General features: G+C 53.9%; 3 protein-coding genes across 3 annotated transcripts; 1 reads left to right on the plus strand and 2 right to left on the minus strand.

The window, feature by feature from the left end:
- Positions 1 to 127: 127 nt before the first annotated feature.
- LOC108097003 lies at positions 128 to 11830 on the minus strand. Its single transcript, XM_043207396.1, is given in 3 exon segments — positions 128 to 2057; positions 2060 to 3109; positions 11530 to 11830. Coding segments are annotated over 2 exon segments (2802 nt in total). The 5' UTR covers positions 3075 to 3109; positions 11530 to 11830; the 3' UTR covers positions 128 to 270.
- On the minus strand, positions 3263 to 11452 carry LOC108097103 (WD repeat-containing protein 7). Its single transcript, XM_017199172.2, has 2 exons — positions 10451 to 11452; positions 3263 to 9467 (listed from the first exon to the last, which is right to left on the minus strand). The coding sequence occupies exon 2, from the start codon at positions 9352 to 9354 to the stop codon at positions 4777 to 4779; it is 4578 nt and encodes a 1525-aa protein (XP_017054661.1). The 5' UTR covers positions 9355 to 9467; positions 10451 to 11452; the 3' UTR covers positions 3263 to 4776.
- Positions 11831 to 11901: 71 nt separating the features above from the next.
- Positions 11902 to 16186, plus strand: LOC108097104 (ER degradation-enhancing alpha-mannosidase-like protein 2). The gene is made up of 3 exons (XM_017199173.1): positions 11902 to 12445; positions 12503 to 13631; positions 13692 to 16186. Exons 1-3 carry the CDS (start codon positions 12327 to 12329, stop codon positions 15390 to 15392), a joined length of 2949 nt encoding a protein of 982 aa, XP_017054662.1. The 5' UTR covers positions 11902 to 12326; the 3' UTR covers positions 15393 to 16186.
- The last annotated feature ends 21 nt before the right edge of the window (positions 16187 to 16207 follow it).

The raw sequence follows: 16207 nt of genomic DNA on the forward strand, positions 1-16207 counted from the left end.
ACATACATGTCTAGACTGAGCTCTGAGGCGTTTTCTCCACTGAGGTCATACTATATTCCGACTGAGGTCCTACTACATTGACCTCTGCAAGGGCATGAAACGCAAACGAGTTCCAACTTCCTACTGGTTACTTTGTTACAGCTTTATTGCAACACCTTCTTCGAAACTTTACTCCTACTCTTGGGTTTAAACTAAGGTCCAGGAGGCCGTTGTTAAAAATGGTTGGTATTCGACTAGCGAATAGATGCAGCTTGGTCGGTCCTGTGCAGGCTATTTCTCGTAGACGAACTCCTCGCCCTCGTCCTCCTCCATTTTCAGCTGCTCGAGGTCGTCCTCCTCCGTTTCGGCGGTCGAGTGGAACTCATCGTCGGACTCCTTCATGGACTCAATGGTGATCTGCGTGTCCTCGGTGGCTGACGGATTGGGCGACTCCTCCTCGGGGTCCAGGTGCTGCTCCTCCGTGTCGTCTTGCTGCAGCGGGTTCAAGTGCTCTGCGTTGTCCGACTCGTCGGAGTCCAACTTGTCCTCCTCCTCCGTGTCCTGGTCTTTCTTGCCCGCTCCGGCCTGGTTCTTCTTCTCGGCCTGCTCCGGTCTTCCTTTCGTTTTCGCCTTGGGGCTGTCTGTGGCGCCCTCCTGCTCGTCCATCTCCTCCCTGTCGTTGTTGTCTTGGTCCTCGGATTTTACCGCTGACTTTGCACCATCCGCCACGCGACTCTGGCTGCGCTCCTCCAGGCTTCGGCTGATGTCCATGGCAATGTACTCGAGGCGCACTTGGACGCTCTTCTGGAACACCTCGCTGTTGTCGCCGCAGAACAGGTTGCTGCGCACCTCCTCGAGGCAGCCCTCGAGCACCTTGTTCACCTCGCCCACGTCGCAGTCGCCGCCGAGGTTCTGGGTCACGATCAGCAGGGTGGTGAGGTTCTTGAGCAGACGAATCATGCGCGGATTCTTCACCAGGCCCTTGTTGATGTCGTCCACCGTCTGCGAGGCCTTGGCGCGGCACTCCTCGCGCAGGTAGGTCGGCGAGATCATGGCCTGCACGTTGGGGTTGCGCGTCAGGCTGGTGGACATCTCCTGCACCTTGGTCAGCTCGAACATGAGCTCGCCGTTGATGCGCTCGATGGACACAATGTTGAAGGCGTACTGCCGCTGGAAGTTGTCGGCGATCTGGCGCCGATGGCGGTCCCCGTTCTCGTCCTGGCTGATCATCTCGCCCATGGCCAGCTCGGCGGTGGCGTTCATCTTGTTCAGGCGCTGGATGCGGTCGGCCTTCACCGCGATGTGCTTCTGCAGGTGCACCAGGTGCTCCAGCAGCGAGCTGGAGTAGGCGTGGTGCCTCGCCAGCTGCTGCCGAATGGGGCTCTCGCCCACGCAGTCCTGCCCCAGCAGGGGGTCGCTCTTGTTCAGCTTCATGCTGAGTGCGTTGCGCGCGGCCGCGTTGTTGCTGGCCAGGTGCTTCTGCGGCGACCTCGAGTAGTTCGCCACGGCTCCCCCGCCGCTGCCGCCGCCGCCACCGGTCGCACCCTTCTCCTTCTTCTGCAAGTAGTTGCTGGTGAGGTTGGCCGTGAAGCCCAGGTTGGTGGTGAAGCCCATGCTGTTCGTCTGGTAGATGCTCATCAGGTTCGGCCGGAAGTCCTTCGTGAAGCTGTGCAGCGGCAGCATCTCGTGGAAGTTCTCGGACACGATCTCGTAGTCCGGGATGGCGTGGGTGCCCAGGCCGTGTCGCTCGAAGGTCACCCGGTACATGGAGTTCATGGAGTCGTAGGCAGCCACTGTGCCGGCGAAGATCCCGTCCTGGGGCGTTCTCAGTCTGGCCGTGACCTTGGTGCCCAGCGGCAGCGGCATCGGTATCTTCTCCGGCATGTCCGACAGCAGCATGGAGTCCTTGAACTCGCCGGGCTTGCGCGACTGCAGGGTGCGTATCAGCTGCCGCTTCCTGTCCAGCTCCCTGCGCTCCTCGCTGAAAAAGTTGGCGGAGCAGCGGCGCGGCCTGCCCATCCGCCGCCTGATGTTCACCCACTCGTGGCGGTTGAGGCTCCGGGTGCCCAGCCGGGGGCCAGCTCGTTCACGTGGTTCATGAACTCGTCGCGGCAGTCGAAGAGCGGCCTGTCGATGTACGAGTAGAACCACTCGGCGATGGCCCACTTGTGCGCCTTGGGCAGCTTCAGGAGGTTGCGCAGCCGGAGCCCGATGGACTGGCCCAGCCGCTTGTTGGCCAGCGCGGTGGCCTCTGCTTGGATGGCCTCCTCCTCGGCGGCCGCTGCTGCCGCCGCCGCCGCAGCCGCTCCCTTGCCCACCAGGTGGGCGCCGCGGCCCGACTTGAATCCGCCGGCGGCCATCTTGCTGCCCGCGGAGAGCTTTCCCACCGCCTGCGACTTCGACGGTGTCTTCTTGTGCTTGCCCACTTGCACCTGCTGCTGCGAATGGCTGCCGGCCGAGTTGGAGTTGGAGTTCGAGCTGGAGCCCTGCTCGCTGGAGCGCATGTAGCGCGAGACCACGCCCTTGCGCTTCTTCAGCACCTTGGACGGCGTGATCGGAGTCTTCTGGGAGGCGGAGCCTGCCCCGGCGGAGAGCGGCGGCCTGCCGGGCATCTTCTTGGGCGCCAGGCTCATGCGCAGCGGCTTGTCGTCGTTGATGATGTTCTCGTCGTAGAAGAGCCGGTTGCGCTTGCGTATGCGGGCCGGCATTCCACGGGCGTTCAGGGTCAGGATTGGGGCCTTCTGCACCTTGGGCTTTGGCGGCGGGGCGCTGCCCACGCGCTGCAGTCCCAGCGTGGCCAGGCTGAAGGCCGGCGGATCTACCTGCTCCTCGGGCTCGCTGGTCTCGTTGCTGTCCGGCTCCTCTTCCTCCTCGGCCTCCTCCTCGTCGAGGTGCTCCTCCTCCTCCTCGCCCTCGTCGAGGTCGGGATCGTGGTCGTCGCGGTTGCTCTCGTCGTCCTGTTCCATCGGCTGGATGTTGCTGTCCTCATCCTCGCTGAGAGCCGAGTGCCTCCGGGCTGCGGCGGCGGATGCGGATGCAGAAGCGGAAGCTGCTGCCTTCCTGCCCCGGCCTTTGTGGGCTTCTGCGACGGGCATTCTCACTGGGCGAGCAAAAAGCTGAAATTCAGAAGCTGAGAGTTGGTCAGATGTCACTTGTATTGTCATGCATTGTGTTGGAAAATAGCTATAATAGTACCCAAGTGTTGGACAACACCATCGAAGTTGCTTCTTCAGTATCAATATCAAAATCAATCCCGCCTCGAGGGAAAATGCAATTGGAAGGATTTGCTCACGTTTGGTTGACTTTATTTGTTGTATACTCCGTACATAATTGTGGTAGTTGCTTCGTTTCGTTTTGTTTGTGTAATACTTTGATTGAAGGATCTCGTATATAAGTATGCATGTATATTCACATATATATGCTTGTAAATATATATATAATTCGTAATTGAAATTAAGCACAAATTCAATTAACTCTCTCACATAGTACACGTGTGTGTGTGTTGTGTTGTTTGCTTGTGTTGTATTCAATACGTTAACGAACACATATTGCAAATTCAGTTGGGTATATTTATATATTTAGGATAAATAGTTTTTAGGCCCCCGAGTACCGTTATTATTCGCTCGATGCATATTACCGCCGGAAATACATAAATAATGTGTGTATGTGTGTGTGTTATATTGTGTTTTGTATTTTATAAACTGATTTTCCTATACAATTCTCACATATGTAACAACAAAGATTTTTACACACGCCTTAGCAGAAATATACTATCGAAAGAAGAAGATATTTAGGAATTACAATAATAATTATAATGTTAAAAAAAAAACTGATCGCTCTATAAATATTTAGTGTTCGTTTTCCGTTTGTTTTCTTTTCGTAACTTTGCTCAATACATTTGTTTAGGTTTCTTTTAGATATATATATATAACAATACATTAGGCATAACAAATATCAATAATAATAATAGTAGCATACAATAGTAATAATAATAGTTGTGTAATGATAATAACAGCTTTTCATTCTTTGTTTTTTTCGTTTTTGTTTTTATCTTTTTCAATTTCCTTTGTTGTTTCTCGCGTGGTTGTTTGCTTGCATCTGGTTAATTGTTGTTTACCTTTTAATATTTGGATTTAGTTTTTGTTCTTTTCCGCATTGGAAGTTAAACAATGAACAGAAACAGAATCAGAAACACGCGCTTAAGGAGTAGGGGTAAAACGTTAGCACTAAAACATAAAATGGACGTAGCAAGGGGGAACAAAGGGCGTAGTAAAATCGTGTAATACATTAAAATACATACAGATACGGATACGGATACGGATAAGATACAGATATATAGGGTAAGTATATAAATAAATAACAAAATGTGTTGTGAATTTTCTCATTTGCATTAGTTTAGCCAGCTTTCCGTTTGCCTTAAAATTGTTTCGCTTTCGTTTTCGATTTTGTTTTTGTTTTTGTTTTGACCTAATGTTGCTTAGCTTTTCTTTGTTTTTGTTTTCCTTTGCCTTAATTACGTTTAACGAAACGCAGGACGTTTCTGTTTTTTGTTTTTGTTTTTTATTTTTGAATAATTATTGTTTTGTCGTTTCTGCTCCCTCTGATTCGCCTCCCGATCCTCTTCCTTGTCCTCCATCATCCATTCTCCATCCTCCACTGCGCTCCGCTGCTTTTGAAGCCCGCGCTGATTGCCTAATAACATGCTAAAGGTCCCGCAGGACCCAGGACCCAGGAGATCTCGATCTCGATCTGGATCTCCATCTCCTCTCGCCCTCTTGCTCGTCCAGCGCCACCTGCTTAGACGTTGAACCGCGTCTCGGAACCGTCGGCCAGCATCAGCGTCACCGTGCGGTTGTTGATCCACACCAGCTTGGCCAGGCGCATCGGGTTCAGGCGCGACACGTCCGGAATCGGCGCCGTGGAGTAGCCCTTGGTGCAGCGCGTCTGCGACTGGCCCAGCCCGAACATGCCCGTCGAGGTCTGCCAGAAGGAGAGCCGGTTCTCCGCGCAGGAGTACGAGACCAGGTACTTGCCGTCCGGCGAGAAGGCCAGCGAGGTGATCGGGTGGGTGTGCGCCGGGATCATCTGGCACTTGTTCTGGCGCAGCTCGTAGATGGCCAGGTTGCCGCTGTTCGCGCCCACCGCGATGCGCCGGGTCTGGGCGCAGTGCGAGATCTGGTTGAACTTGCAGATGGCCGGACAGAGCTCCGCCAGGCCGCGGCTCTTCAGCTCGTTGCTGTCGACGCAGTGCAGCGCGATGTCCATCACCTCCACCAGCAGGCCGGCGATCTCGGACTGCATCTTGTCGATCAGCATCTCGACGCACTGCAGGATCTCGCCCTTCGCCTTGTGCAGCACGGACTGGGTGAGCGGCGTGTTGATCGACTGCGCGTTCTGCTGCATCGTGTTGTACCTGGCCACCTCGCGGGCCATCGTGGTGATGAAGGCCGCCGGCCGGGCGGTGGCTATCAGGCGCAGGGCGTGCCGGGCCGTCCGGCAGGCGTCCGCCTGCGGAGTGAGCGGCAGCTTGTAGTTCAGGTTCGGCACCGCCTTGCCCTCGCACGAGATCTCGAGCAGCCCGAGGAGCACCTTGGACACGTCCAGGTACGGCTCCCACACGGTGAACCCGCGGCCCAGCAGATCGATGGCCGCCCGCCGCAGCGGCGTGTACTGGGGCAGCTTCGGAGACGGCGGCGCGTACAGCAGGTGGGCCAGGGCCATCGAGGTGAGCCGCGCCAGGTTGTTGGCTATGCCGAAGCCCTCCACCACACTCGACTTCCTGCGCTCGCCGACGGCCACGCCACTGGCCAGAGTGGCGCCCGTGGCCATGCTGATGCTGCCCCGATGGTTCGGCGAGTCCTGCGATATGTCCTGGCCGAACTCGGCTCCTATGACGCCCAGGAGTATGACTGCGGTGGTCTGCTTGCGCTTTAGCTCCGACAGGCTGGATGGCTTGCGTATGATCTCCTCCTCCTCCTCCTCGTAGTCCTCGTCCTGGTGGCCGTCTCCCCCGGAAACGTTGCCGCCCGGACCTCCGCTGCCGCCGCCGCCTCCTCCGGAACCGCCCACGCCGACGCCGCCGTTCCCACCCGATCCGGAGCCAGCTCCGCCGCCCGCCGGCTGACTGATCAGCGCCAGCTGCTGCTGGGCGCCCACGATGGGCTCCGTGTGCGTGTAGAGCGGCAGGTACTGCGCCCAGCTCTCGACCAGCTGCTTGCGACCCTTCTTGCCCATCCGGGTCAGCTCGCCCAGGAGGATCTGCTGTGCCGCCTCCCGGATCTCGATGCAGTGGTGCTGCCAGCGCTTGACCATCATCTCCACCTGCGGACGCTTGAACTTCTTCGGCTCCAGGGCCTCGATCTTGTCCGGCAGCAGGAAGCAGTGGTGGGTGGCCAGCAGGCTCCAGGCGTGCTTGATCTGCGAGACGTGGTGGGCCATCAGCTCCTCGCGCTCCTCCTCGTTGCTCAGCGTCGAGTCCGTGCGCTGGGCGAGGCGCTGCAGCTTCTTGTGCTTCTCGCTGTCCGGCAGGAAGGAGGCGGCGCTCATCGAGAGCAGCGTGTTCGACATGGCCACCAGGGCGAGGATGTGGTTGGTGGTCAGCGTGGTGCTCAGCTCCCAGTGCAGACGCGACGTGAAGACGGCGGTGAGGTGCTCCAGCCGCTGCAGCTCCTCTGGCAGCGGGCGCTTCTTGGAGCTGGAGGGCAGCTGGATGCCCGGCGGTATGGCGTAGTTGTTCTGCCACGTGGGTAGCAGCAGGGACATGTATCCGGCTTTGGAGAGCACGCCATAGGAGATGGGCACAATGGGGCGCAGCAGGCCCAGGCGCGTCTCGCACATCTTGTCCAGGTGCGGGTCCAGACCCCACGAGTGGAGCAGCGAGAGCAGCAGCTGGGCCACCTCCATCACGTGCGTGACCTCCATTTTGGAGGCGATCTTGCTCTTCAGGTCCTGCTGCTCCTCGTGCGGCTCCACCGCCTTCTGCAGGCTCTCCACCTTGGCCTGCACCTTCTTCTCCACGATCTCCGTCTTCTCCTTGAACTTCTGCACCAGTCCGTGCTTGTCCTTGTCCTTCAGGATCTTCTCCACGTCCACCGCCTTGTTCTTGACCTTGCTGAAGAAGTCGCCAATCTTCTTGCTGGCATCCAGATGCATCGACTTGCCGTCCTTGGGGTTCTGCAGGTGGACACCGAGCGCCTCCAAGGTGGCCGGCGTCATCTGTGCGTACTCCTCGCTGTGCAGCTCGAAGATCAATCCCTCGATGTCGAAGAAGAGGATGTGACTCTCCGCGTCCTTCGGATTGGTGCGGAGGCCCTGGATCACCAGGGGGTTGCTGCGGTGCTTCATCAGGAAGTCGAAGTTGCCCTGGTTGTGGCCTTGGAGCTGCTGCAGTTGGTTGATCCCGCGCTGGGTGGCGTGACGGATGGCGTTCATGTTGCGCGACTTCAGGCCGCGGAAGAAGTGCACGGCCGGATTGGCCATGCCCATCTCGCTGGCGGAGGCACCGTTCGATCCGCCGCCACCGCCTCCCGAGCCGCCGTCTTCAGCCTGCTCATCGCAGGCGGAGAGCACCTCCTCGGCCAGCATTCCGTGGAGCACACGGTCCAGGTGGCCCGTCTCCATCTGCCACACGTACACACTGCCGTCGGAGCAGCCCACGATGAGGAAGTCGTCCAGCGGACGCCACTTGATGGTGACCACCGGGAACAGGTGGCGGCTGGCCAGCGTCACGCACTTGCGCTCCTGTAGGGAGACCAGCGTGACCGAGTGGTCCGAGGCCACCGAGCAGATGCACTTCAGGATCCTGGGACTGCAGCTCTCCGGCGGCACCAGCAGCTGCGTGATCTCGCCGGCATGGACGCAGAACCGGTGCAGCAGGCTGCCGCTGTACAGATCCCACAGGCAGACGGCGAAGTCGATGCCGCCGGAGAGCAGGTGCGACTTCTCGTACCGCGAGTGCACCATCGAGGGACAGAGCAAGCAGTTGACCCTGCCGCGGTGACCGTAGAGGATCTGGTGCGAGGGCCAGTCGCTGAAGTTCTGCTTGATCCCCACCAGCAGCTGCATCATCACCGTCTGGGTGGCCGGCACGATGACTATGCTGCCGTCCTCGCGGCCGATCACCAGACGGCTCTGCTGCGGTAGGTAGATGCTCGAGGTCAGCTTGACCGGCGACTCCGTGATGCGCGACAACTGGTCCAGGATGCCCACGGGCGGGGGATCCATGATGGACCACGCCTCCACCAGGGAGGTGCACACGTGCGGCTTGAGGACGCGCGGCGGCATCTGCTTGGCCTGCAGTATGCTGATGTTGTCCAGCGGCACCTCCGGCACATTCCACACGGAGATGTAGCCCTCGGAGTCGCCGCGCAGCAGGTTGTGCTGGCCGCCGGTGCCCTGGAGCAGCTTCATGGCCGGCGGGCAGGAGAGCACCTTGTCGCCAGCGTGCTGCAGCACGTAGTAGAGGTACGGAGCGTCCCTGACCACGCTCTTCGAGTGGAACTCCTTGTTGTCCGGAATGCAGTTGGCGGGCAGCTTGTACAGGTAGCCCTTGCCCTCGTCCGTCCAGAGCATCACCCGGTCCGAGGTGATGAAGTCGCCTCCCTGCCAGCGCTCCCGCGCCGGGGCGATCACCGAGCAGAGGACGGTGAAGTCGCCGGCGTCGTAGATCTGCCAGTACTTGGTGCACACGAGGAGCACGGTGCGCTGGTTCTGGGCGCAGCAGTTCATGGTGATGGCGTTCAGGCAGCGGATCTCCTTCGACTCGTTCTCGTAGATGGGCTCCGCGTGCTTGTTCTCGTTGCCCGTTAGGGTCCACACCTTCACGGTGCCGGTTGTGGTGATGGCCAGCACCACGTCGTCCTTGCGGCGCATGGGACGCAGCACGTGGATGGCGGAGATCCAGTCCGGCTTGACCTTCGAGCTGAGCACGTAGATCACCTCCAGGCTGAAGGGGTCCATGACCATGATCTCGGCATAGTAGCCAATGCAGAAGAGGCGCACGTCCTCGCTGTTCGCCGTGTGGTAGCTCTGGATCTGGGTGTGCACCTGCGGCAGCTTGACCGCCTCCATGCACTTGCCGTCCGTGAGGTCCCAGGTGCACATCTCACCGTTCTCCGACGAGCTGACCAGGAAGTTGTTCTCCGGAAGAAGCGAAGCTCGCACCAGGCACAAAACCGGGGCCGAGTGGCCCACCAGCAGGCAGCGCGGCGACATCTTCAGGGTGGTCGGCTCCACCTGCCACAGGCAGATCTGTCCGTCGTAGCAGCCGGTGACAAGGGTGAACTGGTCGTCCGAGAGAAACACGCTCGAGATGCAGTGCGTGGGCGCTGTGGGTCCCCACAGCACCACCGGCACCACCAGATTGGTACTCACCATTCTGGCGCGCTTTACCCAATCTTTGCGGTAGTGGTGGTGGTAACCTCTCCTTCTCCTTCTCCTGCTCCTCGCTGATGATGGTGGTAGGGGTTCCGACTACGCTACTGCGGGGTCTGTAAGAACGGGTCTTGAGTAAACATTTGCTCACGTCTCCACCAGGTGGATGGCGACGGTCGGCCCTGTGTGCGTGAGAACTTGAGATTGGAATCCGATTCGAGTGCGTGTGTGGTACAGTAAAGGCTGGCAGGCAGTGGCTCTCATAAGGTTTTTGGCTCTTTCGATTACTTTACTCTAACTAAGTCGCTTGCTATACCAGCAGGTCGTTATATCGCAACCTACCTAGGCAAATAAGGGTTTCCTTTGAAATATGATCAAGCACAGAGTAGAAAGAGGGCAATTGCTTTACAAGAAGGTTTGTGGAATCAGTTTCAAATTTCGGTAGTTTAGCTATTGTTTATTACATAAGGCTTCTGAGGTGAATGCATAAATGTAACATTTACCCAAACAAATGATTCGCGTTTACCCTAAGATTCTACCCTAAGATAAGGGAAAGGTGTAAGGTGTATTTAAAAAACTTTTCTTTTGTGAAACACTAACTGGCTGATGTACAGTGAGGTACATACTGGTATACATATATATCGATCTGCTAGGGAGCTTCTTAATCATGTATGCTATTTCTTGTCTGGCTTTTCCTGTCCTAATGTGAGTAAGTCAATCGGAGTGGCTTGTAAAGCTCTCAAGATAAGGCTGCTTAACAGGTGACACTCTACTTATCGGCGCGTCCACCCCTGACAGCCTCCACTGTACTCCACTGCGGAACCGGAGTGTCCAAAGATAAACAATGGTTATACAATATGCCTGTGCGACAGTAGCAAAATTTGAGATGCGGTTTCCAGGCACGGACGACAATATCGAGTGCCATATGGAGCTGGGAAAATATGAAGTGCTTCGCCAATTGAAAGATCAATTAATTGGGCGACAATTTGGCATCGCAATTTGACCGGATTTCGCCTTTGCTATCGCACACACACGCAGCCACAAGCACGCACACAGGGGCAAACCATAATGATTGTAGATAACTTGGCATTTAGCTAACATTTTTCAGCCGTTTTCCGTATTGGGTTTGATGTGGCGCGTGATTCCTCCGATTCAGGTTCAGATTCCGATACCAATTTTGATTCCTCTCGCTATGGAGAAATTAATGGTCCGTTGCTGGTGGTTGTTATTGATCCTGGTCGACGGACATCGCGGTGGCGAAGCGGACTTCAATGTCGATTTCGATTTGGTTCGATTCTAATTTATGGACACGGGACGGGCGAAACACACAGACCACCCCCCAAAACACACACACACGCAAACACGCACACACGAGCACTTTTTCGCTGCTTACAAGACACACACGTTGCTGTTGCTATTTTGTTATTGCTTTTGCTGGCCACTTTTTCGTACTGGGCATATTTGCACTTTCCGCTGGACCGATCCGTTGCACAATAATCCGTACTCCACGGAAAACAAAACACTCCACTGGGCACTGGGTACACTCTGCCCTATTTATTTCCCTACTATTTGCTTTTTCCTATTATTTTCGTACACGACTATTGAAAAAAGCAACGAAAGTATTTTATCGACCGTGGGGTAAAAATTTTCGATAGGTTTGCGTGTGCGCGTAGGGTTGCCGCCGTGGCTGGGGGCTCTCTGCTATCGATGCCATGCAAACAACGACAACTCTAGGGCAGACATTTAATATTTTTCTTCAATTGTTTAAAACTTAGCAAATAACTCGAGGGGCAATGGGAAACAAGCTTTTAAAGGAAATGTGCTTTGGTCCAAGGGTTATAGGGATATGTTTAATGGAGGTTTCTGGAAAGCAATACGCGATCCCACATGTTTTTTTTTGCAATGTTTTTACTTTTCATCCAACGGACAATTAAGCGTACATATTGCAATTGGGGAAACGCATTAAAAATGGGTATAAAAAGGCACCCAGTCTATGGTCCACATCCTGCGATGTGAGACAGTAGATCACTTGATTAGATGTTTTCCCTCCAAGGTACGAACTGGTGGACAGAAAGATGATTTGTCGTACAGCAGGAGCAACAATGGTTGAAAATCTACTTAATCAACTCTTCAGGAGGATCTCAGGGCTTAAAACTTAAATGAAAGGTATTTACTTACCGCTGGGTGCAGTTGCTTCTTTTATCAGCAGCCTGTTTCGCTAAATATTTCGGTTTTAAAACACTTTTTACCCGAACGAACACACTTTTGAATAGCCAAAAAAAAACACAAATGCGTGCTGCCAACTCAACGCGATTAAGAAAATAAAAGGCGCGAGTGCCGCTCAAGCAATCGCGAATAATCGGTATTTTTATGGCACGAATTGAAAGACAATCGCGTTAATCTCGTGGATTTTCATTTTAGAAATACATTTTAAATTATAAGGCTCATATTTTTGGATGGTTCGGTTGTTAGAGTGCGTTTAAAACGGCTATGACTATTTTAAAGTGTGTGGACCACCCTGCCGATAGTTTTTCGATCAGCAACAGCTGATTGCGTGGTATTGTGAGATATAGCCGGTTGTTTAACCGTTTTGACTTAATTGGTGCAGGAAAATCTATTAAACTTAAATATTGCCCATAGTATATATCATTATCATATTCGTATCATATAATTAGACATGAACAATGCTGGATGAGACATAAATATTAAAAGATCATTTAAGTGTTGTTAACACTGTATAAAATATTCTCCATTTAGTGGAAAGATACCAAATTACAATTTCAAATAAACAACAATATAACCTACAAAAAGTGAGAGTATTTAAAGAGCGATGCGACTATCACGGTTTTGCCATGTTTTGATTTCGCGGCAACGTTGCCTCATCTGATATCCACACAACCAAATCCACGCTGGCTATGGGGCACTGACCATGCCCATAATTGAATTAGCAGTTCTGATTGATTGACTGTCCCACGATGCAGCAGCAGATGACCCAGAACACCAGAAGGGCTCTGATTTGTGTAGTGCTCCTTCTGCTGGCCACCGACATCAGCGGCCAGAAACAGTACTCCAAGGCAAGAAAGCTGGAGCTGAGGTGGGTTAATGGGATTAGCTCCTCTAGTGAATACTAATATTTACTGAAAATTTCCAGGGAGGACGTGCGGCGGATGTTCCAGCACGCATACGAGGGCTACTTGCGTCACGCCTCGAACTACGACGAACTGCGTCCGCTAACCTGCGACGGCCATGACACTTGGGGCAGCTACTCCCTGACCCTAATTGACGCCTTAGACACGCTGGCTACTATGGGCAACTTCACGGAGTTCCGCCGCGTTGCCCGTCTGCTTGAGGAGAAGATGAACTTCGACCGGGACATCAATGTCTCCGTTTTCGAGACAAACATACGCATCGTTGGCGGCCTGCTGTCCGCCCATCTACTCTCCAAGCGGGCTGGCGTCGAGGTGGAACTGGGTTGGCCCTGCAGAGGTCCTTTGCTGCGACTGGCGGAGGACATGGCCCGCCGTTTGCTGCCCGCCTTCGACACGAACACGGGTATGCCCTACGGCACCGTAAATTTGCGCTACGGCGTGCCCAAGGGCGAAACCTCGGTAACCTGCACGGCGGGTGTAGGCACCTTTCTTATCGAATTTGGCACTCTAAGCCGGCTAACCGGGAACAGCATTTACGAGGAGGTGGCCATGCAGGCGATACACGCCCTCTGGGCCTATCGCTCGCATATCGGACTTTTTGGCAACCACATCGATGTGCAGAGCGGTCGCTGGACAGCCCTGGATTCGGGAATCGGAGCAGGAGTCGACTCCCTGTTTGAATACCTTGTTAAGGCGTCCATATTGCTCAATCGCCCGGAGCTACTGGAATTGTTCCACGAGGCTCGCGCGGCCATCGACAAGTACATGCGAAAGGAGGACTGGTACGTGTGGGTGGGCATGAACAAAGGCCACGTCACCCTGCCTGTTTTTCAGTCTCTGGAGGCATTTTGGCCCGGCATCCTCAGCATAATTGGGGATACGGAGCCGGCACTGCGCACAATATCGAGGTATATTGGTGTCTGGAAGAAGTACGGCTTTCTACCTGAGTTCTATAACATCGCTGCAGGAGAAGCATCTCCGAACCGGGAGGTGTATCCCTTGCGACCGGAGCTAATTGAGTCGGCCATGTATCTATACCGGGCAACGGGGAACGAGTACCTGTTGGAGCTCGGTGAGCACATGCTCGAGACCCTTGAGTTCAGTGCCAAGACCAAGTGCGGCTATGCAACGGTTAGAACGTCTTTAAAAAAGTTTTGAGCAAGGTCTTCTATAATTTGTTTTTCTTTTTAGATCCGCAATGTGGTCACCCACGAAAAGGAGAATCGTATGGAGTCGTTCTTCCTGGCAGAAACAAGCAAATACTTGTATCTCCTGTTCGACGAGAACAACTTTCTGCACAACGATGGCTCTGGAGGGGAACTTCTGTCCACCAAGGACGATGTGTGCATAGTGCAGGCAGGTGCATACATTTTCAACACGGAAGCACATCCCATGGACATGTCGGCTCTTCACTGTTGCCACGCCCATAAGGAAGACATATACGCGTCCCTGGACTTACAGCGATTCAGTGCACGGGCGATCTTCGAAAGAACCAGGGAGCGTCAGGTTGCGGTGCAGGAACAGTGGGTGCCGCAGTGTCACTTGGAAAACTACGAATACTATTTCAAGGAACCTGAGAATGTGCAGGCACACGATTCGAGGAAGGAGCAGGGACGCGAGCAATCCGGCGCCACCACAACCATGGCCGTGGACATCGAGGTGTTTGATGAGTTTCAGCAGCCTGCCGGCGATCTGCTGGTAAGCAACTTTGAGCGGATTCGCGAAGAGCGTGAGCTCAATGAGAGCCTGCAGAGGAGCGAGGTGCCACGCAACCAGTTGACCGTCAGTGATCTGGATGAGTTCTTTGCCCAGCGGCGGGAGAGCTTCGGCAGCGCCTCTGAGGCCCTCCACTATGTGCTGGCCTTCATGGGTAACTACACAATGGACGTGGCCTTCATCCGGGGTCTGCAGCTGTACGATGTCAACATCAGCACTGTCCTCGGCACAAGTGCCCAAAAAGAGTACGAGTCACGGATGAGATCGCTCTGGCAGCTGTACGAGCTGGAGCAACAATTCCAGGCCAACATCCTCCTGATCCAGGGACTTGGCTTGCTCACTCTTCAGGGCGACAGCGAGCAGATGCGCAATTACTTGGCAGAGGTGTTGGACAACCTGGACAGACCGGCCCACTTGGAGGAGCTGGATCCGCAAGATATTCAACCGAAAGTGGTCAACGCCTCCACAACCCAGTTGGCCATTATTAGAGAAGTGATTCTCAAAGCACGTAACGCTTATGCCAAAGCCCTGGTCAATACCACGGCCATGCAAGAGTTCGCCATCCGGATCTACCTCAGTGGCACCGCGGAGGCCGGCGTTCGCGTTCGCCCGCTGCTGGAGCTGGCCGAGCTGAGCCAGGAGGAGCGAATGAGGCCACTAAAGCTGGCGGAGGAGCGGACGCTCTTTAGCTACACCCGGCGAATCGTGGACTTCCGGAAACGAATGGCGGAGACAGTTGACCGGCTGCAGACGCTTATGCAGGACATTCCGCTGGCCAAGAGCAAAGATTCTGCCACTGAAGAAGCCCAAGCTGCCAAAACAGATGCGTCCACTGTCTACGCTGAAAGCGAAGCAAAGGCGGCGGCGAAGACAAATCAGCAGGAACAGAAGCAGGAACCGAACCAGCCATCAAAGGAGAAGCTAGCGGATGAGGGCTCGGGATCAGGCTCAGGGCCAGAGGAGTCTGGATCCGTGTGGTCACAGTTCGTGCAAACAATCTTGCGGAAGACCACCGTGCAGCGGGTCAAGTTCGACGAGGCCGTGCTGCTAGAGAAGACGCGCAAGGCGCTGGAGAAGCACGCCCACAAGGAGCTGCCCCACCACCTGTTCGCCTGCCACCGCCCAGAGTTCATTGAAAACTTCGCATATCGAGACTTCTACCCGGAGGCGTTGTAGTCTTGCAACCACCTGGACAACTAAACACGACTGATCTGTAGATATGTATTTAGTTAGTTGTGGGGTATTCGCTCTGGCGGCTGGGCTACCTTGTAAATAATTCGCATCCTCAGGCAATCGGGGTTTCAATCAGCAGTGCTTGAAGCATAAATACCTCAACCTCGTAGGAGAACCGTCTTCTCATAGTTCCCCAGAAGGTTACCGATCATTATAGTTTTAGTGCTGGACATAATAATTAGAATTTTCTATATTTCGTGTTTAGACATGCATTTTTTATATAATAATAATGTATAAACCATTTAGCCTAGGCCTAACTCAATTTATGTATTAAACAGACATAAATTTACCGCACTTCTAAAAGATGTAAATTGGTTGTTTAGATTGTTTTTATAAAATTTAATTTTTACAAAAACAGACTGCCTTCAAGAAGTTAAATTAATGGAGTGGTTGATGACATTAAATCAATCTCTGTTAACCTAGTTCTTGGATATTTAACTAATGAAAACTAGGAATAGTTATATCCGCAAGGATAACTGTAAAACTATGTCACAGTGCGAATACCCCTTCAGCTAGGACCGCCATTGCCAGGCGGCGGATCCACTTGCTTCGACAATTAATTTATTAATATATACTTAAATCCCCAATTTCTCGTGGTACTCCCAAGGCATTACCAAGGCTTATACCTATTTATAGCTATAATAATCGTATTTAGATTCGTGTGTTTAAGTGTGCGTGTAAACCGTTTGCAGTGACTGTTGTTGGCTGTTTTGTAATTAAATTGATTTATTTCCGTATTTATGCATTCAATTAGATTC

The sequence above is a fragment of the Drosophila ficusphila genome, unplaced genomic scaffold (genome assembly GCF_018152265.1).
Source record: "Drosophila ficusphila isolate 14025-0441.05 unplaced genomic scaffold, ASM1815226v1 contig_198, whole genome shotgun sequence".
NCBI lineage: Eukaryota > Metazoa > Arthropoda > Insecta > Diptera > Drosophilidae > Drosophila > Drosophila ficusphila.

Coding starts and splice junctions, on each gene's coding strand:
- LOC108097103 (XM_017199172.2), bottom strand. CDS start 9,354: ATGGTGAGTACCAATCTGGTGGTGCCGGTGGTGCTGTGGGGACCCACA.
- LOC108097104 (XM_017199173.1), top strand. CDS start 12,327: ATGCAGCAGCAGATGACCCAGAACACCAGAAGGGCTCTGATTTGTGTA. Junction 12,446..12,502: donor GCAAGAAAGCTGGAGCTGAG/GTGGGTTAATGG, acceptor GAAAATTTCCAG/GGAGGACGTGCGGCGGATGT. Junction 13,632..13,691: donor CCAAGTGCGGCTATGCAACG/GTTAGAACGTCT, acceptor TTTTCTTTTTAG/ATCCGCAATGTGGTCACCCA.